Source organism: Hemiscyllium ocellatum, chromosome 9 (assembly GCF_020745735.1).
Source record: "Hemiscyllium ocellatum isolate sHemOce1 chromosome 9, sHemOce1.pat.X.cur, whole genome shotgun sequence".
NCBI lineage: Eukaryota > Metazoa > Chordata > Chondrichthyes > Orectolobiformes > Hemiscylliidae > Hemiscyllium > Hemiscyllium ocellatum.
Window position 1 is genome coordinate 55,306,870 of NC_083409.1, and position 27,165 is coordinate 55,334,034.

At 39.9% G+C, this 27,165-nt stretch overlaps 1 protein-coding gene across 3 annotated transcripts in view; it reads left to right on the forward strand.

Annotated features, from left to right (window-relative positions):
• pde4dip (phosphodiesterase 4D interacting protein) overlaps positions 1 to 27,165 on the forward strand; it is a 465,593-nt gene that overhangs the window by 261,624 nt on the left and 176,804 nt on the right. For 2 of the 3 annotated variants that reach the window (XM_060830337.1, XM_060830339.1), the window contains 3 exons: positions 2,010 to 2,176; positions 8,729 to 8,888; positions 13,331 to 13,384. In XM_060830337.1, coding sequence (XP_060686320.1) covers positions 2,010 to 2,176; positions 8,729 to 8,888; positions 13,331 to 13,384 — 381 coding nt within the window. The remainder of the gene's footprint in view (positions 1 to 2,009; positions 2,177 to 8,728; positions 8,889 to 13,330; positions 13,385 to 27,165) is intronic. The other variant, XM_060830338.1, reaches the window with a different exon arrangement.

The following is a 27,165-nucleotide window of genomic DNA, read 5'->3' on the forward strand; positions in this document are numbered from 1 at the left end:
ACATGGTGACAATTGTGTATTGTCAACAATTGCATACTGTGCAAGACATTTAGTGGGATTAAAGCATGTAAGGTCGTAGGTGCAAAAACGCTTGCAGGTGAGGATTAGAGTTATGACAGCACTGTGCTTCCTTCTGATTTTAATGATATTTAATTTGAGCAGTTCAACACGGTGAAGGGGTGTTATTGCAAATATCATGTTTTGTACATTGAATTCTTCAAAGATGTAACTGATTTTCTGACCTGGTAGATCTATCAAATTCATCCTATTGTCATGCATGGAGGTTAATTGAGTTATTAGCAACTGCCATGTTCATCTGCTTTCTTTGTCACTCGGCTTTTCTCCTCAGAATCCAGCAACGTCCATTGCCAAACATGGCTTGTCTTCTGTGTTTTACTTTCTCCAGTAGCAGTTCCACAGATAAGAATCTAGGGATACACTGCCTTCATACAGACCTACCAAACAATATTTCTAAACTTAACCTGCATGATGTGCAATTTCGTATCATGGATCCCTGCTAATTTAACAGAAGACACCTTTTTGTGTAAACAGCAGAGATCAAGAGAATCCCTAGAAGAGTATAAAGGCAGCAAGAGCGTACTTAAAAGGGAAATCAGAGGGCAAAAAGGGACATGAAATAGCTTTTGGCAAATAGGGTCATGAAAATCCAAGGGATTCTACAAATACAATAAAGACAAAAGATTAACTAGGGAGAGAATAGGACCTGTTAAAGATCAGTAAGATCGCCTACGTGTGGAACTGCAGGAGATGGATGAGATACTAAACTGTGGAGAAGGATACAGAAGATAGAGAATGTGGCAAATAAATAGTGACATCCTGAAAAATCTCCATGTTATAGAGGAGGAGGTGCTGGACATCTTAAAACACGTAAGGTCCAGGGTATTTATCCACCTTTATCAGGTGTACTCTAGAATTCTGTGAGAAGCTAGGGAAATGATTGCCGGGCCTTTTGCTGAGATATTTGGATCATCGATAGCCACAGGTGAAGTGCCAGAAGACTGGATGTTGGCTAATAAAGACTGAATAGGCTGGAGCTATTTTCTATGCGGTGCCAGAGGCTGAGGGGTGACCTTATATAGGTTTATAAAATCATGAGAGGCATGGATAGCGTAAATAGGCAAAGTCTTTTTCCTTGGGTGGGGAAGTCCAAAACTAGGTTTAAGGTAAAAGGGGAAAGATATAAAAGGGACCCAAGGGGCAACTTCTTCACGCAGAGGGTGGTGCTGATATGGAATGAGCTGCCAGAGGAAGTGATGGAGGCTGGTACAATTACAATATTTAAAAGACACCTGGATGGGTATATGACTAGGAAAGGTTTAAAGGGATATGGGCCAAATGCTGGTAAATGGGACTAAATTGATATAGAATACCTGGTTGGCCTGCACAAGTTGGACTGAAAGGTCTGTTTCCATGCTGCATATCTCTATGACTCTAAATCCTCCAGCTGTATGCCAATTCCTAATGTTCCCCTTTAACATTAACCAAACACCAAATTTCAGGATTTCCTGTAACCTGTGCTCACCTGAAATGATTCTAACACACACATCATAATAGGGTTAACCCACTTGACAGCAGACAAATGCAAAGCATTTCATTGGTATAAAAAGTTAATATTGTGCACTCTCCAATCTTGTTCTATTCCTATCGTAGTGTGCTGTCTATCCTTGACTATTTCTTTCATCTATGTTCAGTGACATAAATAAAATATACTAATATCAGCAAAGAAGTTGACACAAGTGTAAAGTGGGGACACCATTTTATACCTGCTCTGGACATTTTACCAACAAAAATAGAGATTTCTGGAAAAGCTCAGCAGGTCTGGCAGCATCAGGATGGAGAAGTCAGAGTTAAAGTTTCAGGTTGAGTGACCCATCGACGTGTCTTTTAGTGAGACAGAAAACCAGATACAAAATTTCATCAAATACTTTGAGGTAACAAGCAAAACTTAAAGAAATTTAATGCAATTCTTATTGTGTTGGTACAAACAGGAAGTCAGACTGGCCAAGAAAGAAGCAGAGAAGATGGTCGCTGTTGCAGAGGCTGAGAAACTCCGGTCCCTTGAGTTGGAGGAGAAACTAAGCAATTGTAATCAGGAAAACCAAGAGAAGCTAAGATTATGGGAGTCTCATGAACAAGCTCTAAGAGAAAAAAATAGGTAATGTTCAGGGGACCTATGTTAATGTAATGCTTTGGAAATAAAAACACTGGGCCAATTCTATTTAAATGTCTGACAAAAGGGTATGTTGCAGGAATTTAAATCACTGTTGATTTCTAATTGATATGGAGATCTGAATACATCTAAAATTATTCAGAATTTCAAATCAAGTTAATCCTTTCTTTTGTGATTTGAATGTTATGAGACAGAATTTCCATGACTGATGAAAAGCTAATGCTTCAGTTGGTATGTTGTAACAAAGTCTATTGTTATGAAGTTGAAGGTGTGTACTGTACCTTTAAGAGAGAGTGAATGATGTTTTTCTAAGAGAGCTTATAAGTTCCTGTCATGTGACTGACTGACAGCCTCAGAGTGTACTGGAAAATTGACAATATGTCACATTTGGCTGTGAAATAGATACCTGAGTTGGTTGCTGTTTTTGGCAACAATTCAAATTTAACCAATCAGTTTAAATTATGCCTCGGAAACTCAAACCCAATTGAATTTTAATTTATTGTTTTGCCAACATCGAATCAATGAGACGATCTGATGTCGGGGGGTTCAAAAAAAGGCAGGCAGTTTGGCAGTCAGACAAAGTAATTGCCATCGAGAGAGTAAATGCCATAAAGACAGAGACCCAAAAGAGTGAAATACTGTATGTCAATCTTTACCTTTTCATATGAAACATCTTCACAATAAAAAGAAAGATGACGACCCAGGGGTATCGTCAACAAAAGAAGACAGACACCGATGATGGCAGTTGCTGTATGGTTTTGAAATTAACTTGGTGTAATTTTATTAAGCGTTTTATTGGAACAGTGTATTGTTATAGAGTTGGAGACAGATAATAAGCAGTTGAGAGGAAACGGGGTGGGGGGGTGCTTAGAGTTGTGAATAGTTGTTATTTAATGTTCACTTTTAAAAAATAAATTGAATATAAATAGTGGAATTTGGGGAGTTCTCTGTCATTCATATTTTAACAGATTATGAGGTGAGGTGAGCGTTTCTGGGTGTTGGCATCATTAACAGAGAGGTTCACCGTCGTGTCGTAACACTATTCTACTTATTTTAATAAAACTTGATAATTCTACAACATTATTAAGAGAAAGATAGAGTGTTATTTTGTTGCAATGTCTGTTATTTATTTCTCAACAACTAAATTCCTAAAAACACATGTGGTTCAACTTGTCAAGCGACCAGGAAACTTAAGTAAAAATTACAACCATTTATTTATGTATACATATGGAGAGACGATCTTAAAACATTCTCTCTAGCAAAACCCACAAGGTTTCACCTCTTATAAACCTTAGGTCCATAAAACCGCAAGAAATAGAAACATGAATAGGCAGCTCAGCTCCTCAAGCCAGCTCTGCCAGTATACAGAATCATGGCTGATCCGAAACTCTTCACATCCACTCTCCTGTTCTTGGCCTTAAATATACACAAGGACTCTGCCCCTACTGTTCTCTGTGGTTAGGAATTCCAAGGACGTTCAACCCTCTGAGAGAAATTCCAGTTATAGGGCTAAATCCACACAGAGTCAGCATTAATGCCTGAAATATTGCACAAACATCCAGAAGAATAGATATTTCTTGAAACTGATCATCCTTGGCAGCATGGTCCACAGAGTCACTGCCTGAATGGAACCCATCTTAACTTTTTCCACAAAATTTGGAATTGTAGCATCATTCACATATCTTTGTAGCTACACTTTTTTCTTTCATTGGTACAAGAGTGGAGTATTTGATATACACCACACCATGCCTTCCATATTCATAATCAATTATTTTCATGTTTGGAACCTGATCATATGTATACCATTCCAGTAATTCCTCTTCTGAAAATCTGGTCACAAAGCAGTCAGCCAAAAATTAAAGGATTGCAGCACAGTCAGCATCATTCTTTAGAGTAGCCAGAACCACTTAATTTCATCATTCCATTAAAGAACTTCAACTAGATGCTAAGACTTCAGTTTATTAATCTTGGCTTTTGCAAATTGCATAGCTTCCATTGGTACTCCAAACAGCTTCACTGATAGAATTTGCACAATGATGCCGTTCGCCCAGAACATCATTCAGAACTTTTAATTCAATATAAAACTGTGGCTTTGTGAGCATTTTTGCACAAATTTATTTACTGTATCCTTGCACTTAAGTGCAGTAGTTTTTGATCAATAGTTTGTAGTTTTACATGAGCACACTTGTGTTGCCCGTCTCTGAGAAACATCAGTACATGCATGGATGAACATACAGTGGAGACACTTAAAGCTCTATAAAACCACAAATCATTTATTAAGTACTACATGAATAACACACACTTTTAACTATTTTAGATATCTCAATACTTGTCTTTCAATTATCCTGATTTCTATAACTAAATGCAAACATTATTATCTGGGAGAGTTTTTGTAGCTGGCCAGGCTGAAACCAGTTGATGTCTTCACCTGATGTAGGGTACCTCTTTCACAATGTTAATCTTCAAATGTTGTTGAACAAATCGATTTCTTCAGGCTCTTTATACACCAGTCTCTGTGCCAAGTGTGTGCCTTATTTGGAATTAGCTGCACAAGTGACCCATCCTGAAATTTCTGTCCAAATGCATGCCTTCTTTGGACTTATCCATGCACATGAGCAATCTTGAATGTTTTGTCCAAATAAATGTCTGATCTGATACAACCAGTGGTTCCTGATTTCCTATAGTTTTAACTGTTGGCAGATTTGACTGACTCAGTGTAATTCCTTTCACAAAGCAGCCCATTGTTAGGCCTGTTATCAGGTTCCTGTTAACTTCAGCCTTATCCAACACTTGACAGTCACCTCACTTCATTCAAAGGTCAAAATATCACTGCATCATACTCTTTGATTTTGGCAAATTCTTCAAGTTGCCCTTCCATCACAGATGGCCTGCTGAACATTATACGCATTGTTTTTCAAAGCACTTTGATATCATATATAATTTAAGGCCTGCTTCCAAGCATTATCCATTCCAAGATTTTCTCTGTGATCAAAGCAATGATGTAACAACAAATAGAGTTGTAGAGATGTACAGCATGGAAACAGACCCTTCGGTCCAACTCGTCCATGCTGACCAGATATCCCAACCCAATCTAGTCCCGCCTGCAAGCACCCGGCCCATATCCCTCCAAACCCTTCCTATTAATATACTCATCCAGATGTCTTTTAAATGTTGCAATTGTTATAGCTGCCACCACTCCCTCTGGCAGCTCATTCCATACACGTACCATCCTCTCTGTGAAAAAGTTGCCCCTTAAGTCTCTTTTATATCTTTCCCCTCCCACCCTAAACCTATATCCTCTAGTTCAGGACTTCCCGACCCCAAGGAAAAGACCTTGCCTAATCACTCCTCTAGCCCCTCATGATTTTATAAACCTCTATATGGTCACCCGTCAGCCTCCGACACTCCAGGGAAAACAACCCTAAGCCTATTCAACCTCTTCCTACAGCTCAAATCCTCCAACCCTGGCAACATCCTTGTAAATCTTTTCTGAACCCTTTCAGGTTTCACAATATCCACAACATGGCTGCAGCTTTATTTTTTTCTTTCCAAGCATAACAGTAGCTCCACCTGGTGTAAATGTTGCTATCTTCTCTCAATCACAGTCACTGTTAACGTAAAAATTGTTTGGTTGCTGCTACATTGGAGACACATTGGTTAGCATTCAGTTTCAAGATTGCTGCTAAAGTAGTTTAGTAAGCAAGTTCAGATTCTGATTGAAAATCCACTTTTTTGTGTAGAAATGTCTGTACTTTTGTCTACTGTCAACATGTGAAAAGGCAATTTGTGGAATTCATCCAGGAACTTTATCTGTGTGATGAAGTTAATGTACCCCTCAAATTCAAAGATATTATTCTTGCTAAACCAACTCACAGTAGACCATATGACCAAAAGATATAAGAGCCGAATTAGGCCACTGAGCCCATTGAGTCTGCTGTTCTATTTGGTGATGGCTGATAAGTTTCTCCACCTCATTCTCCTACCTTCTCCCTGTCAGCCTTGATCCCCTTACTAATCAAGATCCTATCAGTCTGTCTTAAATATGCTCAGTAACTTGGCCTCCATAGCCTTTTGTGGCAATGAGTTCCACAGATTCACTACCCTCTGGCTGAAGAAATTCTTCCTCATCTCAATTCTAAAGGATTGTCCCTTCACTCTGAGACTGTGCCTTCAGGTTATATTCTCTCCTATTAATGGAAACATCTCCATCTCCACTCTATCCATGCCTCTCAGTAGTCTGTAAGTTTCGATGAGATCCCCCCCTCATTCTATTCAACTCCATCAAGTAGAGACCCAGAGTCAACCGATTCTCATATGACAAGCCCTTCATTGCTGGGATCATTCTTGTAAACCTCCTCTGGACTCCCTCCAACACCTGCACGTTCTTCCTTAGATACGGCAGCCAAAGTGGCTCAGCATATTCAAATGCAGTCAAACTAGAACCTTATACAACCTTAGCAATCCATCTCTGCTCTTGTTTTATAGCCCTCTTGAAATTAATTCTAACATTATATTTGCCTTCCTAACTACATGTTAACCTTAAGAAAATCCAGAGTTTCTGCATTCTTCGTCATATGATCATAAATACCTTGCAAAGGAATTATTTACATTCATTGCAAGAACAATGTTGTCAGTTAGAGCTGTCACCATATCAGGATTGGTCTTTTTGCACTGTTTATGTACTAATCTCATCCTTAATTTTTTTCGTGCTTTGGTATGTATTAGTAAACTTCCATTTTTGCATTGATTTTGTAAACTAATAGCGGAATCTGTGGCAGTTTTTAGATCAATACCACTTTTTTAGTTCCAATTTACAATTGTAGCACTTTTTTTCCAGTGCCGAACGCACCTCCAACATTTGCTTTAGAACAAATAATGCTTAGGACATCGTTAGTTTAATGATTTGTGAAAATCTTACCAATTCGTACCTTCCATTAATGTGTTGAAATGGCATTTTGGTTTTGATCATCTTGGAAAGCTATTAGTTTTTGTGCATAAATTTCTTTTTGAGGAGCTTGAAGATTCATTTGCCTTCCTTTTTTTCTTAAGAAACCTCAGCTTAAAAATATGAAAATGAAATGCACCTTGCTAATTGCATTCTGGAATGCCTGCCTGTATGGTGGCTCAGTGGTTAGCACTGCTGCCTCACAGCATCAGGGACCTGGGTTCAATTCCATCCCCAGATGACAGTGCAAACTTCACAAGATGTTCTCCCCATATCTGTGTGGGTTTCCTCTGGGTGTTCCTCCCAGTTTCCAAAGATGTGCAGGTTAGATGAGTTGGCAATACTAAATTGCTCATAATATCCAAGGATGTGTAGGCTAAATGAATTAACAATGGAAAATGCAGGGTTACAGGGATAGTTTAGGGGGATAGTCTCAGTGGGATGCTCTTTGGAGAGTCACTATGGACTTGATGGGCCAAATGGCCCCCCTCCACAGTGTAGGGATTCTATGATTCACAAACCTTGCATTGCCTGACTGCAGACTGTAAGCTGCCTGCTCCTGGAACTTTCAAGTTGTGGTCTCGCCTCTTTCCCTGCCACAAGCTAACGTCTTCCTGCTTGCCTCTACTGGACTTGCATTCAGTCAGAAGCTGGAGCTCTGCTGCTATGGAAGCTGCTGCATGAGTACAAAATACCAACGAATGGTTCAGAAGGACAGGGGCTTTGTGGCTATGGGGTGGGCAGAGGATCCTGGGGTGTGTTTTGGTTTTTCCCCAATTCATGCACAGCTTGCAGGTTAAGTTGCTCCATCTTTAACTTAATTTTCTTAAAATGCTTCCAGTTGAATCTATATTTAATCTTTCAGATTTAACCCTTTCACACTCAACCAGTTTATTCATGCAATGCCAATTCTAGAATGTTTGTGTTATTTATAAAGATACAGTATGAATTTGCTTATGCAAAAATAATTACTGCACTCTAAAGATAAATATTTCACTTAAATATTCCACTTTTGTTATGTTATTGTTCTCCAGTAATTTTAAATAATGGTTATAATGCGTACAGACTAAAAGTTGTCATAGAATTTGTAACTTTATTTTTAACTTTATTTGCAGATGTAGATTTGATCTTCTAAAAATTTTTAAAGCAAAGCTGCTTTTCTTTCGTGAATATGTCTTGAACAAGTAATGCTGGTAATCTTTGGCAGTGTAGTTGAATTTGCATTGAAATATCAACTTTTGGCAATATTGAATGAATATCCTGCTGCCATTGTCCTTCTAATGACATCACATCTCAGTGGTGCTTCACACTAGATCAACTGGACTTGTGTTGCAATGCAACACCACTAATGCTCCAGTGGATATCTCGTAGTGATTTTCTGTCACAATGATACGGTTTAAAAATGATTTACAGTTGAGCTTGTTAGATCTTTTAAAGGCAGTCCAACTCAACAGACGTGAGTGCAGTAATCTGCCACTAAGATAATGGTGTCTATTTTTAATGTGGTCATAACTTTTCATTTAGGATTAAGTGGTCATAACTTTTCATTTAGGATTTTCAAACTAATGTAAATATCTTTTGTGCCTTTGCAGAATAATAGATCAGCTGACCCAAGCACTAAGAACCAAAGATGTTCATTTAGGTCAATTAAATAAGGAAAATCAGAATGCGGTGGATAACCATGTTGGTGGTTTAGAATATCGTGTTGAAGAGCTCACCGATACATTACGGCAAAAAGAAAGTGAAGTTGAAGTAAGTGCTTGTTTAAAACTAAAACCTGGAAGTCAATTTGATGAATTGCCATCCACTTGATTTTAATTATGCTCTCATGGTGTCAACCTGGGGAAATGGCTGTAATACATTCCATTGTTTAATATTTCTGGTCCTGGATTTTGTGCAATAGGAACAAATGTGGGAAATTCAGACATGAAAGCACTTCATCCACTTCACAGTTCACTTCATTCACTGTCCATTAATTTTAATGGATGAATAATCTTTCAAACAACAATTCTAGCTCACTGACCTCTTAGAATATTTTACCAGCTATGAATAAGACATGCTATGAATGGGATACTTTAACAAATTGAGGGAAATGACATTAGAAATATAGCAGACATGAAGAATCTATGTAAGCCTCACAATTTTGTATATTTCAATTAAATCTCCTGTCACCCACCAATCTTTCTTAATAGCTAAATTTTTCCAGTCTAGGCAAGATCCTCATAGCTCCTCTGCACCTTGGCTGGTGCAATCACACCCTTATAGTGTAGTGACTGGAACAATACACTGCGTGCACTCCAGTTGCAGCCTAACTGGAGCTTCATATGATTCTACCATAACATCCCTGGCCTTATATCTGTGCCTCAGCTAAGAAGGAAAAGTATCTCATGTGCCTTTTTAACCAACTTATTTACCTGTCCTGATACCTACATATAGTTTGTGGACAGGCACTCCAAGATTCCTCTGCTCCCCTACACTTGTAAGTCTTGTACCAATTTTTAATTATTCCCTACCTCTGTTGCTCTTCTCTAAGGCATACTGTCATAATTCTCTGGTCCATTTCTATCTCGGGCGACCGAATCAACATAGACACTTACTATAAACCGACCGACTCCCACAGCTATCTAGACTGCACCTCCTCCCATCCTGCCCCCTGTAAAAACGCCATCCCATATTCCCAATTCCTTCGTCTCCGCTGCATCTGCTCCTAGGAGGATCAGTTCCAATACCGAACAACCCAAATGGCCTCCTTCTTCAAAGACCGCAATTTCCCCCCAGACGTGGTCGACGATGCTCTCCACCACATCTCCTCCACTTCCCGCTCCTCCGTCCTTGAGCCCCGCCCCTCCAATCGCCACCAGGCCAGAACCCCACTGGTTCTCACCTACCACCCCACCAACCTCCATATACATCATATCATCCGTCGTCATTTCTGCTACCTCCAAACGGACCCCACCACCAGAGATATATTTCCCTCCCCTCCCCTATCAGCGTTCCGAAAAGACCACTCCCTCCGTGACTCCCTCATCAGGTCCACACCCCCCACCAACCCAACCTCCACTCGTGGCACCTTCCCCTGCAACCACAAAGAATGCAAAACTTGCGCCCACACCTCCCCCCTTACTTCCCTCCAAGGCCCCAAGGGATCATTCCATATCCACCACAAATTCCTCAACACACATCATTTACTGCATCCGCTGCACCCGATGTGGCCTCCTCTATATTGGGGAGACAGGCCGCTTACTTGCGGAACATTTCAGAGAACACCTCTCGGACACCCGGACTAACCAACCCAACAACCCTGTGACTCAACACTTCAACTCCCCCTCCCACTCCACCAAGGACGTGCAGGTCCTTGGACTCTTCCATCGCCAGACCATAGCAACATAACGGCTGGAGGAAGAGCGCCTCATCTTCCGCCTAGGAACCCTCCAACCACAAGGGATGAACTCAGATTTCTCCAGTTTCCTCATTTCCCCTCCCCCCACCTTGTCTCAGTCCCAACCCTCGAACTCAGCACCACCTTCCTAACCTGCGATTTTCTTCCTGACCTCTCCGCCTCCGCCCCCACCCCCACCCCCACTCTGGCCTATCACCCTCACCTTAACCTCCTTCCACCTATCGCATTTCCAACACCTTCCCCAAGTCCCTCCTCCCTACCTTTTATTTTAGCTTGCTTCGCACACTTTCCTCATTCCTGAAGAAGGGCTCATGTCTGAAATGTCGATTCTCCTGCTCCTTGGATGCTGCCTGACCTGCTGCGCTTTTTCAGCAACACATTTTCAGCTCTGATCTCCAGCATCGGCAGTCCTCACTTCAAATCTTCTAAGAGAAACACTATGGGCCACTTTTCTACTGCTGCAGGCTCTAGCTTTCTTCCGAACTATCAAACATTTTCTATGCTCCTGTAAGCTTTCTGCAGAACTGTGTTGAGTTGTCAGTAAGTGACATAAACAGTCCTTTTTATGCCATACTTCTCCTATTCTCTGTGCACATAGAGATCCAGAGGTGGGGTGCCAGATTTGACAGTCCCACATTTTTCTTTCTGGAAGCATATTTGTTCTGACTGGTGTAGTATGGGTCTTTGAATTTGGAACATCGAAAAATGTACAGTTTTCATTTTAGAATGCTTCTGCTGGGAGAACCAGTACTTAGAGTCATAGAGATGTTCAGCATGGAAACAGACCCTTCGGTCCAACCCAGTAGATAGTAAGTATTAGGTAGTCCATGGCAAGTTAAAGGTTATATGAGTCAGAGGCTAAAATTATAGAGCATAGAACATAGAAAAATACAGCGCAGTACAGGCCCTTCAGCCCTCGATGTAGCACTGATCCAAGCCCGCCTAACCTACACTAGCCCACTATCCTCCATATGCCTATCCAATGCCCATTTAAATGCCATAAAGAGGGAGAGTCCACCACTGCTACTGGCAGGGCATTCCATGAACTCACGACTCGCTGAGTAAAGAATCTACCCCTAACATCAGTCCTATACCTACCACCCCTTAATTTAAAGCTATGCCCCCTCATAATATCTGACTCCATACGTGGAAAAAGGTTGTCATGGTCAACCCTATCTAAACCCCTAATCATCTTGTACACCTCTATCAAGTCACCCCTAAACCTTCTTTTCTCCAATGAAAACAGCCTTAAGTGCCTCAGCCTTTCCTCATACGATCTTCCTACCATACCAGGCAACATCCTGGTAAACCTCCTCTGCACCCGTTCCAGTGCCTCCACATCCTTCCTATAGTATGGCGACCAAAACTGCACACAATACTCCAGATGCGGCCGCACCAGAGTCTTATACAACTGCAACATGACCTCAGGACTCCAGAACTCAATTCCTCTACCAATAAAAGCCAGTACGCCACATGCCTTCTTCACAGCACTATTTACCTGGGTGGCAACTTTCAGAGATCTGTGCACAAGGACACCAAGATCCCTCTGCTCATCCACACTACCAAGTATCCGACCATTAGCCCTGTACTCCATCTTCTTGTTACTCTTACCAAAGTGAATCACTTCACACTTACCTACATTGAACTCCATTTGCCACCTTTCTGCCCAGCTCTGCAGCTTATCTATATCCTGCTGTAACCTGCCACATCCTTCCTCCCTGTCAACAACTCCACCGACTTTCATATCATCCGCAAACTTGCTCACCCAACCTTCTAGCCCCTCCTCCAGGTCATTTATAAAAATGACAAACAGCAATGGTCCCAAAACAGATCCTTGCGGAACACCGCTCGTAACTGCACTCCAAGATGAACCTTTACCATCAACTACTACCCTCTGTCTTCTTCCAGCCAGCCAATTCCTAATCCAAACCTCCAACTCACCCTTAATGCCATACCTCCGTATTTTTTGCAGTAGCCTACCATGGGGAACCTTATCAAACACCTTACTAAAATCCATATACACCACATCTACCGCATTACCCTCGTCCACCTCCTTAGTCACCTTCTCAAATAATTCAATAAGGTTTGTGAGGCACGACCTGCCCTTCACAAAACCATGCTGACTATCCTTAATCGCATTATTCCTATCCAGATGTTCATAAATCCTATTCCTTACAATTCTCTCTAAGACTTTGCCCACAACAGAGGTAAGACTCACTGGCGTATAGTTACTCGGGCTATCCCTACTCCCCTTCTTGAACAAGGGAACCACATTTGCTATCGTCCAGTCTTCTGGCACTATTCCTGTAGACAACGAAGACATAAAAATCAAGGCCAATGGCTCTGCAATCTCCTCCTTAGCTTCCCAGAGAATCCTAGGATAAATGCCATCAGGCCCAGGGGACTTATCTATTTTCACCCTTTCCAGAATTTCCAACACCTCTTCCCTACATACCTCAAAGCCATCCATTCTAATTAATTGTGACTCAATATTCACATCGGCAACAATGTCCTATTCCTGAGTGAATACTGACGAAAAGTATTCATTCAGTGTCTCCCCAATTTCTTCAGCCTCCACACGCAACTTCGCACTACTATCCTTGACTGGACCTATTCCTACCTTAGTCATTCTTTTATTCCTGCAAGCTTATCTATATCCTGCTGTAACAGCTGGATATGTCACAGTGCTCCTGACCAAGTGCAAAATGAAGTCTTTCTGGGGAATAGCCTGAGCTGTTGATTAATGGCACATCCTGCCCCACAATTTACCATCAGTTACTTTCTGTGTTGCTAGGATTTGCAAGATGAACTGGGCAGAGAGAAGTTGCGGACCCAACAAGAAATGCAAGTAGGTGTCAATTACTTCATATTCATTACGCTACATCAATGTGAGATTGTGCCTTGTTTCTGTTCATTTTACCAACTTCAGTGTATTCATAGCTCCAATACAGCTAATTATGTTCACTGACACTGGTTCTGCCACATTTAGTATCATGAGATACATAATCAAATCTCTATAACTCCATGTTATTTAGTCATCCTTGTTATTAACTACAGAGTTCATCTTGGTGTCTTCTGAAATAGTGTGTACTCTGACATGGTTCACAATACCAAATAGGTCTGAAGTGTTATAGAGTGTAGTGAAACAGCTTTGTTTCCATTGCACTGGAAAGGCATTTGAGATCAGCTGAATCTGGGTTCTTTAAAATCCAAAACAATCCTTATATGAATGTAACAATTTGTTTCATTATTTTACTGAAGCTGTAAGTAAAAAATTTCAATTAATCAATTTGTCCAGAGTGATAAATTAAAGAGATGCACTTTATTCAATACTAAAGTGTAAGCGTTGGTTCATTGGTAGCTCCTTTATTAGAGAGTTGTGGGATAAGATTTCAGGGATTGTGTACATAATATGGACTCTGATTATTGTGTTTCTGATTAATGCTGCCTTTCCGATGTCATTTTAAATAATGGAATTGTCTGCTTGTTCAGGATTTAGAAGATCCTATGCCAAAAGCCAATTAACCAGTGTCTTATGTTTACCTACATAACAATAGTGAGTGACTTCAGAATCATAAAACCATAGAGTTTTCACAGCACAGGAAGAAGCCCTTGGGCCCATCAGGTCTGTGCCAGTCATCAAACATCCTTCGATTCTGATCCCATTTTTCAGCACTTCGCCCATAGCCTTATGTGCTGTAGTGTTTCAGGTGTTCATCTAAGTAGTTCTTAAATGTCTTGAGCGTTCTACCTCTACCACCTTTCAGACAGTGAATTCTAGATGCTCACAACCCTATGGGTGAAAAATGTTTCCTCAAATTACTTCTCAAACCTCCTGCTCCTTGACATAAAACTGTGACCCTGAAGAAGGGTTCATGCCCAAAACATCGATTCTCCTGCTCTTTGGATGCTGCCTAACCTGCTGCGCTTTTCCAGCAACACATTTTCAACCCTGGCTATTGACATGTCTACTAAAGGGAAATGTTTCTCCCTACCTACCCTGTCTCTATCTCTCAGAACTCAGAATGTTTTTCCAATATTGCCCCTCTCTGTTAGACTGGTTGACCTGCAGTTTCCTAGTTTATTCCTGCCACCCTCTTAGATAATGATACAACATTAACTGTCCTTCAGTCCTCTAGCAACTCCCTTGTGATCAGAGAGGATGTAAAGATCAATGTCAAGAGTCCCTGCAGTCTTCTCTTGTGGCTCCCACAGCAAACTTGGATATAACTCATCCAGGCCTGGAGGTTTATTGAACTTCAAGCCTGCTATAACCTCTTATACCTCCTCCCTCTTAATGCTAATTTGTTCAAGTATATCATAGTGCTCCTTCCTGATTCCAAGACCTACATTGTCCTCCTCTGTTGTGATATTTATTTATTTAAAACCTAAGCTATGTCTTCCGGCTCCACACAAACTAATGGGCCCTGCTCTTTATTTGGTCATTTGCTTGCTCCTAATATATTTATAAAATGTCTTTGGATTTTTCCTAATGTTATCTGCCAGTGTTTTCTCATGTCCCCTCTTTGCTCTCCTAATTTCTTTATTAAGCAATCCCTTACACTTTCAATACTCCTCTCGGGCATCTGCTGTTTTGAGCTGTTAGTATTTACCATAAGTTTCCTTTTTATTTTTTATAATCCAATTCTGTACATACTTTGACATCCAGGCATCTCTGGACTTGTTGGTCTTACCTTTCACCTTTATGGGAACATGTGGCCCTGCACACTCGCTGTCCCCTTTTTGAATATTTTTCAATGCTTTGATGTCAATTTTCCTGCAACTAGCTACTGTTAGTCCACTTTGGCCAGATCCTGTTTTATCTGCTTAATATGAACCTTGCTCCAGCTCAGGACCTCATTATCATTGAAATGCTCCCCCCTGAAATGGACACATTTCAAGAATTCTGCCCCATTCTGTATTTATAATTTGGGACATCTTGATTATTCTTATACATTTTCTGTCAGGAGATAATGTAAAGTTATTAAATTTACTACATTTATTTTAATAATTCCTCAATTACCTGTGTATTTGTGAAGACTGTTGAACATAGAATAATAGGAACAGGCCCTTTAGCCCACCATGTATGCATCAACCATGATGCCATTCTAAACTAATCCCATTTACTTGCACATAGTCTGTATCCCTCTATTTTCTGCATGTTATGTGTCTATCTAAATGACTGAAAAGTTTGTGGGTAAATCACCACAAGTCACCTTTAATTTGGCTACTTGTTAAAAAATCTCACAACAAAGTACTGAAACAATAATTTAAGCTTTATTACATTTGGCAACCAAAATAACATCTCTCAAGTAAACAAGTTGAGCCTCCCAACCCAACTTGGTTGTGACCTGTTTAATGGTAGAACTTGGCCACGATGCCAGTCTACAGTGTCGGTCTCTGAAAGTGTCCAGGGTTTGATCCTGATACAGTTTGTTCTTCAAAGTTCTGCTAAAAGGGGAGTTCTCATGTTTGATTCTTAGATTTTCATCTTTCAGGCCTATGAAGCAATATATTGATGATTCTTTAGAGTCCTTTCATCCAAGATATTGATCATTCTCCTGAAATCCTCGAGACTATAGGTTGCTTCCTTATCAGAAGTAACTTCTTTGTTCCTTGTTACATTTGGCCTTAAATGACTAATCAAAGGCACTCCTTAAATGCGTCTGCAGAGGAATCCTTCTCTTTTGTGGCAATAAAGCATCCAGTTTATCAGGCAGTTGTCAAAATATTTTTTTGTATAATCTCGATTCCCTTCAAGACATGGCTAATTGCTTTGTCTCTATGTAACAGTCTATTTTTGTTGCTTAACAGCTTATTCCTGACAGTTATTGCTGCTGTTGCTTTCTTTGTGTAACAGTTTATCTTTTGATTCATTCAATCCATGAATAGTTAATAAAGTTCTGAAATCTATAATATCACGAGTTGCTATCATATCTGATCCTACTACTTCTGGCAGCATGTTCCAGGTACTTCACATCTCTGTAAGACAAAAAGCATTGCCTCACACATCTCCTTTAAACTGTTCCTCTCTCATCTTAAACCTATGCCCCTAGTATTTAACATTTCCACCGTGGGGTAAAACATCATCCATGTTTCTCATAATTTTACTTCTATCAGCCTACCCTCAACCTCTGACACTCTAGTGAAAACAATTCAAGTTTGTTCAACCTCTCCTTAAATCTAATTCACTCCAATATAACTAATGTACAACCTAGTAAACCTTGTGTGCACCTTCTTTGAAGCATCCATATCCTTCCTATAGTGTGATGACCAGAACTGCAAACAATACTCCAAATGTAGTCTACTAAAGTATTACATGCTACTATTTAAATGCCTTTTGAAATTAGCAAATGAAGAAAGGGCCAGAAAACATTTGGAGGCATTGGTTCAAGGATGAATGTTGTCTAGGACTCTTGAAGAATGTTCTGATCATCCTTTGGTTCAGTATCTCACCTGAAAACATATAACTTATGACAATGCAGTAATCCCTCAACTACAGTATTTTGAAGCAAGAGGCTAAATTGTTTGAGTTAAAAAAACTACCATGAAGTCTAGCTAACAAAATATGTCTGCAATAAAGTTTGTGCATGCTCAGTGTCTATTTGCTTCTACAAGTTATGAACAATGCAACTTATTGGAATTTTGTGCTTTATTTAATGAGACAACAGTTGACTAACTGTTTAAGAGTCAAAGTGTGGCACTGGAAAAGCACAACAGGTCAGGCAGCATCCAAAAAGCAGCAGAGTCAATGTTTGGGACAAAAGGCCTTCATCAGGAATGTGAAGGGGGAAGGGGGCTGAGAAATAAATAGAGGGGTGGGGGTGGGGCTGGGATTGGGGGGAAGGAAGCCGGGAAGGTGACAGGTGGATGCAGATGGGGGAGTAATTGTGATAGGTCAGTAGGGATGTTGGAGCGCATGGACGGGATGGAAGATGGATGGGTCAGGCTAAGGGGGTGGTGCCAAGATGGAGGGTTGGACCTGGGATGAGGTAAGAGGAGGGGTGATTTGGAAACTAGTGAAGTTGATGTTGATGCTGTGTGATTGTAGGGTCCCAAGGCAGAAGATGAGGTGTTCTTCCTCCAGTTGGCGGGTGGCTTTGATTTGGTGGTGAAGGAGGCCCAGGACTTGCATGTCCTTGGGCAAGTGGAAGAGGGAGTTGAAGTAGTTGGCTAAGGGCGTTGGGGTGTGTTTAAGAGTCTAATCTCTTTTTGCAAGATTATTTAATCTCCTTCATTTAATGGATTCACTATTGCACAAATGTTTCATGAAGATGCACATCAATATATTTGGAATTATGAGATGATCATGTTAAAAAGATTGCATTGAGTCAAATTCAACACTCAAGCAATGTCAAACACTATTTTAATGAAAGGTCAGTGCAATTGTACCACTCAAACAAAATGATTTTTTACAAGGCATCAAGACTTCAAATATAGACTAGTCGGTGGCATGATGGCTCAGTGGTTAGCACTGCTGCCTCACAGCACCAGGAACCTGGGTTTGATTCCATCCTCAGGTGACTGCTTGTGTGGAGTTTCACATTCTCCCTGTCTCTGTGTGGGTTTCCTCCCACAATCTAAAGATGTGCAGTTTAAGCGAATTGGCTATGCTAAATTGCCCATAATGCACAGGTAAATATAGGATAAGGGATGGGTTACTTTTCAGAGGGTTTGGTGTGGACTTGTTGGGCCAAAGGGCCTGTTTCCACACTGTAGGGATTCTGTTCACAGACATATTTTCTCATTGTTGTGCTCCAGCATGTTAAAAGAAGGATCATGAGAAACTCATCGTAATTCTGTGTGGCCCTTCCACTATTCCAATGGTTGAGATCAGTAAATTAGAAAGGAAAACTGGACCTTGTGCATCTAAAAAGTCTAGTATTTCAAAACTTAGAAATAGCTTTGACTTGTGTTCCTGTTTTGACCATACATTCTGCTATGTTACACATTGTTGGTTCAAACATAGGCTTGACTTTCTGCACCTTTTTGGAACAAAGTGCCATCAGAATAGGATTTTTACCCGTATTGCCAAATTCACTCCCAACCCAGATCAGTTTCCTTGAGTTGGAACCATTGAAAAGGTGCATCTCAGTTGCTTGTGGATGCTTTCTGGCACCCATCAATGCAAATTAAATATTTAGGTGTTGATGCTGTCCGATCTTCAGAGTGCTTTAGCCTATGTAATGTTCCTTGTTTACTCTCCTGACTCTGCAGGATGATAGAGCAATACTGCTGATTCATTCTGTTTGCATTGGTGGGTCCCTCTTAACAGCAAGCATCAGACCAGGTACTCGATATCCCAGTTATCTGTACCATTTGATGGGAATTCCTGAATGTAAAATGACTTGCAAATCTTCGCACAATAACAGAACAAAATGCTGTGCACAAAAACTCTGTGCTTTTTTGGGAATTTTTGAAGTATACAGAAAGACTCTAATTAGTCTAATGTTTTTTTCTAAAGCATCATTCAATTTGTGATTTGCATTATTCAAGAAATTTTTAAATAACTATTATCTGAACATAAAAATTTTGAGCAGGAGCAGATCATACAACTCTGAATCTTTTTCACAATTCAATAAGTTGATGTTATCTTCTATCTTGAATCCACTTTTCTGCCTATTCCCATGTCCCCTGAAAGAAGAAAATATAGGTCCATGTCAGCCTAAACCCCTCCATGGTGGAACATATCATAATTCTTTAGGGAAAGAGCTCCATATATTCATAAAGCTTCTAGTGAAGGAATTTTCACTTCATTTCAGTCCTAAATAATTGATCACCTACCCTGAGGTTATGCAGCATACAAGGAACAGGAAATTCGACGTTTCAGGCATAAGCCCTGAAGAATTCCTGAAGAAGTGCTTATGCCCGAAACGTCGAATTTCCTGTTCCTTGGATGCTGCCTGACCTGCTGTGCTTTTCCAGCAACACATTTTCAGCTCTGATCTCCAGCATCTGCAGACCTCATTTTACCCTGAGGTTATGTCCATGTTGTAAATTCCCTAGCTGGGGGAACAACTTTTGTCTATCTAACCTGTCACGTCCCTTTAGAATTTGTTATGTTTCAATTAGATCACGTTTTATTCTTCTCAACTCCAAATGGAATAAGCCCAATTTAGTTGGCCTCTTCTAATAAAGCAACAGCTCAGCCCAGGAATCCAATCTGGTGAACCTTCACTACACTGCCTCTAGGACTGCCTAGCTTTCCAATATCCTACCTCTACTGGAACGCTAGTATTAAAGCCATCAGTCCTTGGATTTTAGTCTTGTATGTCTTTCTAACACTTTTTCATTGTGGATATTAATCACTTTAGGTTTCTCATTTTTATCAGTCCCTTGTCTACCCTTACTGTCTGGGCTTCAATTGTCCTTCTTTTGATTTTTGAGGCCAGCACTGCAAGCTAAATTGAAGCCATAGCTGAATCAGTAATATTTTTTCCAAGATTGAGATCAGAGCTATAAGAAAAATGCTTCCTTTCCCTACAGATCTTAGATTTGCAATTTTTATAATCTTCACTTGTTGTCAAACTGGAATTCAGTAATGAAGAAGCGTGCCTTTGTTTTATGTGCAGTATTAAAATAAATTGGGAATGGTACCTGGCCAATTAACCCTGACAAATACTTCAAAGGAGAAAGAAGCTAGGATGGAATTAGAAAAGTTAATAACATTCTCGCCTCATCTCTGGAATTCAGTTATTTTATTCATATTTGAATCAAGGTTGTAATGAGGTCAGGAACTGAGTGGCCCTGTCGGAACTTAAACTGGGTATCAGTGAGCAAATTATTGCTGAGCAGGTGCCACTTGGTAGTGCTGTTGATAACAGCTTCCATCACTTTACTGATGATCAAAAGTAGACTGATGGGGTGGTAATTGGCTGAGTTACATTTTGTGTAGGTTTGGACTGTTTTCCCTGGAGCAGCGGAGACTGAGGGGTGACCTTATAGAGGTTTATAAAATCATGAGGGGCATGAATAGGATAAATAGACAAGGTCTTTTCCCTGGGATGGGTGAGTCCAGAAGTAGAGATCGTAGGTTTAGGGTGAGAGGTGAAAGATTTAAAAGGGACGTACGGGGCAACTTTTTCATGCAGAGGGTGGTGTGTGTATAGAATGAGCTGTCAGAGAAAGTGGTGGAGGCTAGTACAATTACAACATTTAAAAGACATTTGGATGGGCATTTGAATAGGAAGGTTTTAATGGGATATGGGCTATATGCTCGCAAATGGGACTAGATTAGTTTAGGATACCTGGTTGGCAAAGAATGTTTCCGGGCTATACATTTCTATGACTTTATATCTGAGCAATCTTCCATATCTGGGTAGATGGCAGTATTGGAACAACTTGGCTAGAGGTATAGCAGGTTCTGGAGCACAGTCATCAGTACTATTTTTGGAATGTTGTCAGAGCTCACAGCCTTTGCACTATCCAATGTCTGTAACCATTTCTTGTGATCATATGAGTCAAACAAATTGGCTAAAGACTAGAATCTGTGATGCCAGAGACCTTTGAAGGAGGCCAAGATAGATCATCCCTTCAGCACTGCCAGCTGAAGATTGTTGCAAATGCTTCAGCCTTTTTCACTAACGTATGAGACTCTTTTGTCATTGAGGATGGAGATATTTGTGAAACCTTCTCCTCCAGTGAATTGTTTATTTGTCCAGATTGGACATGGCAGGACTGCACAACTTAGATCTGATCCATTGGTTATGGAATTATTTAGCTCTGTAATGCACTTGATGTGATTACATGGACTTTAACTAAACTTGATAAATTTCCTTAAGAAAGTATGAGCCCAAGGAATCCAAGTAAAAGTGGCATGTTGGATCTAAAATTGACTGAGAGGCGAGAAGTGGAGAGTGATGGCTCAAAGTCTCTTTTCAGTGAGGTTCCATAGGGCTCAGCGCTGAGGCCATTATTAACTTGTTTGTGGTGCACATTAACAATTTATTTAATGTGGATGGTATGATCAAGAAATTTCTGAATAGAATCATAGAGTCATAGAGATGTACAGCATGGAAACAGACCCTTCGGTCTAACTCATCCATGCCAACCAGATATCCCAACCCTATCTAGTCCCACCTACCAGCACCTAGCCTATATCCCTCCAAACCCTTCCTATTCATATACCCATCCAGATGCCTTTTAAATGGCGTAATTGTACCAGCCTCCGCCACTTCCTCTGGCAGTTCGTTCCATACTCATTCCACCCTGTGTGTGAAAAGGTTGCCCCTTAGGTCTCTTTTATATCTTTCCCCTCTCACCCTAAACCTATGCTCTCTAGTTCTGGACTCTCTGGCCCCAGCGAAAATACTTTGTCTATTTATCCTATCAATGCCCCTCATAATTTTGTAAACCTCTATAAGGCCACCCCTCAGCCTCTGACACTCCAGGGAAAACAGCCCCAACCTGTTCAGCCTCTCCCTATAGTTCAAATCCTCCAACCCTGGCAACATCTTTGTAAATCTTTTCTGAACCCTTTCAAGTTTCACAACATCTTTCTGATAGGAAGGAGACCAGAATTGCACGCAATATAACTTCACCCAACAGTCCCTCCAAGATCAGTTGTGAATTTCACTGTTTGTTAATTTCCCAGATGCAGTCTGATGTCCAGCGATACATGAATTCAAACAGCAAAGGCAATGTCAGTATCTTTCTCTCTCCTGCACTGACCTCACCATGTGCTTCCTTTGTCTGTTCTTCTCCCTTTTAAAACTACTGTGTTTTGACTTTTTTTTCCAAAGTTCTAAAATAATATAACAGCATATAAAACAGTAATTGCTGCTCCTGGAATTCGAGGAAATCACCTCCAGCACCTAAAATACCTCAAAAAAAGGGAGCAGCTCTTACAGCCAGAAGTTTTTTCTGTCCTCCATCTCGGATTACCCAGAATCCTTTTTGATGACATGAAAAATGGTAGGATGCTAAAACCAGCTGACCAGTCAACTGAGCCAATTAGACAAAAGATCTGGTGGTAAGAGTGGAATCAATGATTGTGATAAATGGTCTCATCTTGATTTTCACTAAATTCAACTCGCAAAAGTTGGTGTTCTAGGCCAGAGGGAGTTTGTGAGTGGAGAGACCTTAACACAGTTGTAAGGGCAGAATAAGTCAAAGGAAATAAAGAACTGGCTGAAAGTATGTTCTTTGAATTGCACACTCAGCTGTCTGTATTGGAGATGGAAATAAAAACAAGAAAAAAGGAAGAAGTATTATCTCCAACAATGAGCTGCATGCTGATCTCAGCTCAAAAAGATCAAGAACTTCTTTAGAATGTTTTTGTGACAGGAGAGGCAGATCGAGGAGTAGTAGATCAAGACCAGATGCCCAGTAGAGAGTGTAGTTTGATAGATTAGGAGCCTATAAAATAGAGAAGCTTTAATAGCTACGAACAAACTATGTGGGAAACTAAGCAAAACAAAGAGCTGGACAGATGGAGAGAGTTTGAATATATACAGAGGGCAACCAGCGATGTTCCATAGGTGGCTATATATGGAGAAAGTACTGCCTGATGGCACACTTAAGGCTAGACTTGTAACTCAAAGTTTAGAGGAACAATTGGGTGACCCGGAAGTAAAAATGAACTCTACAACAGTGGGCAGGAGTTTGAGAGTTTTCCTAGCACTTTTATTGATTGATATCAAAGCAGCCTTTTTGGTAAGAGAACAATGTCAAAGGGAAGTATTTTTAAAGCTTCCAAAATAAGCTGGAGATACAGAAGCAAAAGTTTTGGAAGTTAAACAAGTATGTTTATGGGATAAATGATACACCCAGGAGTGTGGTATTTTTCAGTTAGGTAAAAGCCGATTGTATTTGGCTTAAAGCAGATTCAGCAATTTTCTACTGGTACTTTGAAGAAAAACTAGAAGGCATTTTCTTAATGCACTTAGATTTCCTGAGGGTACAATCTGAGGCATTTGTAAAATTATAAACAAATTCAAAATTGAATATCAGGCTTAAAAATACATAGAATTGGATATTAGACTGAACTGGGAATAATGCTGAATCAACAGTCTTGCCTAGATAATAGTAGTAGGATCCAAATAAATGGGGCCAGATCTACACCAAACAGACTCGACAACCAAAAAGTGGATCATTCGAAAAGTTTTTAACTGCGCAATTAAACTGGTCTTATGTGATAGACCAAATGTGTTCCATGGCGTACTAAAATTAAGCATTATGTTATAAATATACTGTTATTGGAGAAGCATGTACAGCAAATAAGAGATTTTTAAAAATTGTGTTGAAGACTGAACATCGGATTTCCAAAGGATCCAGAATGAATGAAATTAATAATTTTTTTTGTGACATCTTGCACACTAATTTCTCTGATGATTATTTTAGTATTTAAGTAGGGTTTCCTCTGACTCTATTGGCATGGGTTTAGAGGGATTGTGTGGAAATGCATTTTCACCCAGAGGGTGACAAGAATCTAGAACCAACTGCCTGTGGGGCTGGTAAAGACAGAAGCACTCATCATTTAAGAAGCATTTAGATGTACACTTGTGACGCCAAGGCATACAAGACTATGGTCCACGGGATTAAAATAGTTTGGTGCTTAGTTTTGACAAGTACAGATCTGAAGGACACTTTTTGGTGTGCTGTAGATGTCAATGATAGCTGCAGACACTTGCATTTGTAGAAGAGATAAATAGTGTGGGATATAGGTAAAGCAGTGTTACATCTGCAATCATAAATTGCTTACGCAAGGTAAATGAACTCACACCAATGTATAATTGTTTCAACCAAAAGCTGAGTTAACAAGAATGAAAACTTTGTGAAGGAAATATATAATTGTTTTTGTATTAGCTAAAATTTGCATACAAAAGTTAAATGTGCCTGCAAACAATGGTAGATGTTACAAACAAATAGATAAGTGCTGTGAGGGGAGGGGGTTAAGCTAGATATGCCTGTACAAACAACAGTTATAAGCATCTGTTTCCCGCTTCTGCGAAAACAAGAACAAACAACAATCAAGAGGTCATAAGGTCATAGCAAGCAAGGAAGCAGATGGCAGTAAAGGAGGATATACCTAACAATGGACTATAGCAGGATGTGGTCAATCGGCCTTCTGAGGCCAGAAATAAGCATTTTTCACAGATAAGGCTGAATAAGGCAAGAGATAAACAAGAGTAATGGGCACCAGTCTTAGAGAAGTGGGGAGATGTAAACAGGGGAGGAGCAATGGGAGGAAGGAAGAGGAACGAATTACATAAATATTGTGTACTCATTAAACACGGTGTATGTGACTATTTTGTAAATAGACACCACACCCCTCTTGCAAGAGCATAATAAACGATACTACTGCTTCAGATCTTGTCTCGGACTGAAATTATTGAAGTGAGTGAGCTTCGTTTCTCACAATAGTGATGTATTTGTTGAGTATTTTAAAGGAACAAGTGACTGGCGAGTGCTGTGTTGATAACCATTCATTCAAGAACAAATGTCATTTGAACAAGAATGTCTTGGGCAGAAATTGAGGATTGATGTTCCACATCTGAAAATGATGTTGGAAACGAGATTCCAAAATTCAGTGGGTTGATCCAAGTCATCACCTGTTTGATTGCTTTACAAAAGAAGTGTTTGGCTCAACAAATTTCTGGATCGCCTCCAAGAGGGGATGTCTTGTATTTTAATGAATTATGAGAACTAAAAAAATTCATAATGTAATCTTTTTTATCAAGATTGCGGTGCATAGAATTTATTACAGACTGCATAATATAAGAATATGATTTTGTATTTTATTTTATGATCCTAATTAATGTAATCAATGACAAGCTAGAATTTGGCTTGATTTTATTTTTGGTTTTAATGAGGTGGTCTTTCATTAAAACACAAGTATATGTTGCTGCAGATTTGGTTTAAACAATAAAGAAGGAGCTTATGATGCAAAAGAAATGAAGATGAAATTGAAAACACTGAACTATTTTACATATAACACACATTTTAAATACATTTTAAAGATTTTATAACGTCATCATTACATCCAGCAGTTCTCCTTTAGCTACAGCACACGTTATTCCTGAAAGAACTCCGATAAATTGGTTAAGCCTGATTTCCCTTTCATAAACCATGTTCACTCTGCTTGATTGCACTGCATGCTCCCAAGTGGCCTGCTATAATTTCTTAAATAATAGGTTCTCGCATTTTCCTTTATAGCAGATATGTAATGGTAGACAGGCTTGAGGGGCTGCGTGGCCTACTCCCAATCTTATGATATTATTTAGCTAGTTGGGCTGCAATATCCTTTCTTTCTCCCTCCCTTTTTGAATAAAGCAGTTACATTCACTACTTTCTAAGGGGACCTTTCCCAAATCGGGGAATTTTGAATAATTAGAATTAGAGCATCTACTATCTCATTAGCCACTACTTTTCAGACCGTAACATGAAAGTCTGTCAGGACTGGAGAATTTGTCAGTCTGCACCTCCAGCAATTTATAGTGTTTGTATCTTTTACTTTTGAATTCCTCCTTCCCTTCTATTTCCTTATTTACAGCTATTTCAGACCTGTTGGTATTTGTATCTTCTATTGTGAAAACTGATGTAAAATACTACTTTAATTTACCCATCATCTCCTTAGCTTCCCCAGACACTCTCTCTGTCAGAATCCCACTCACTTTGATTTTTAAAAAGAATAAAGTTAATGGAAACTTACTATCAGTTCTTTTATTTCCAGTTAGCTTTCTTTCTTATTCTAACTTTCCCATCATTAAATATTTGCCATTCTTGCCTTTTATATTCTGCGTAATCTTCTAACTCCCATCCATCTTTGTACAATTGTATAGATTTTCTTTTAAGTTTAATAATATCTTTAACTTTTTCTGTTAACAACGAATGGCAGGTCCTTCCCTTGGATTTTTTTTCTCTTAGTAAAATATAATTATTCAGTGTTGCTTATTGAATCCACTTAAAGGTCTGCCATTGCATTTCTATAGGCCTACTCCTTAACCTAATTTGCCAGTTCACTTTAGCTAGCTCTGTTTTCATATGCTGTGCCCTGCATAAAATACCTTAATGTGCTATAAATGAAGTGCAAATAGTACCACTGAGTGAAGCTGGCACGTAGATTCATAGAGATGTACAGCAGAGAAACAGACCCCTCAATCCAACTCATCCATGCCAACCAGATATCCTAAATTAATTTAATCCCATTTGCCAACACTTCGCCCATATGTTTCTAAACTCTTCCTATTCATATACCCACCCAGGTACCTTTTAAATGTTGTAACTGTACCAGCCTCCACCAGTCCCTCTGGCAGCTCATTCCATACACGTACACACTCTGCATGAAAATGTTTCCCCTTAGATCCTGTTTAAATCTTTCCCCCTCACCCTAAACCGATGCCCTCTAATTCTAGACTCCCCCACCCCAGGAAAAAGACCTCATCTCTTTACCCTATCCATGCCACTCATGATTTTATAAACCTCTATAACATCACCCCTCAGCCTCCAGGGAAAATAGCACCAGCCTATTCAGCCTCTCCCTGTAGCTCAAACACTCTAACCCTGACAACATCCTTGTAAACCTTTTCTGAACCCTTTCACAAAATCCTTCCTATAGGAAGGAGACCAGAATTGAACACAATATTCCAAAAGTGGCCTAACCAATGTCCTGTATAGCCACAACATGAC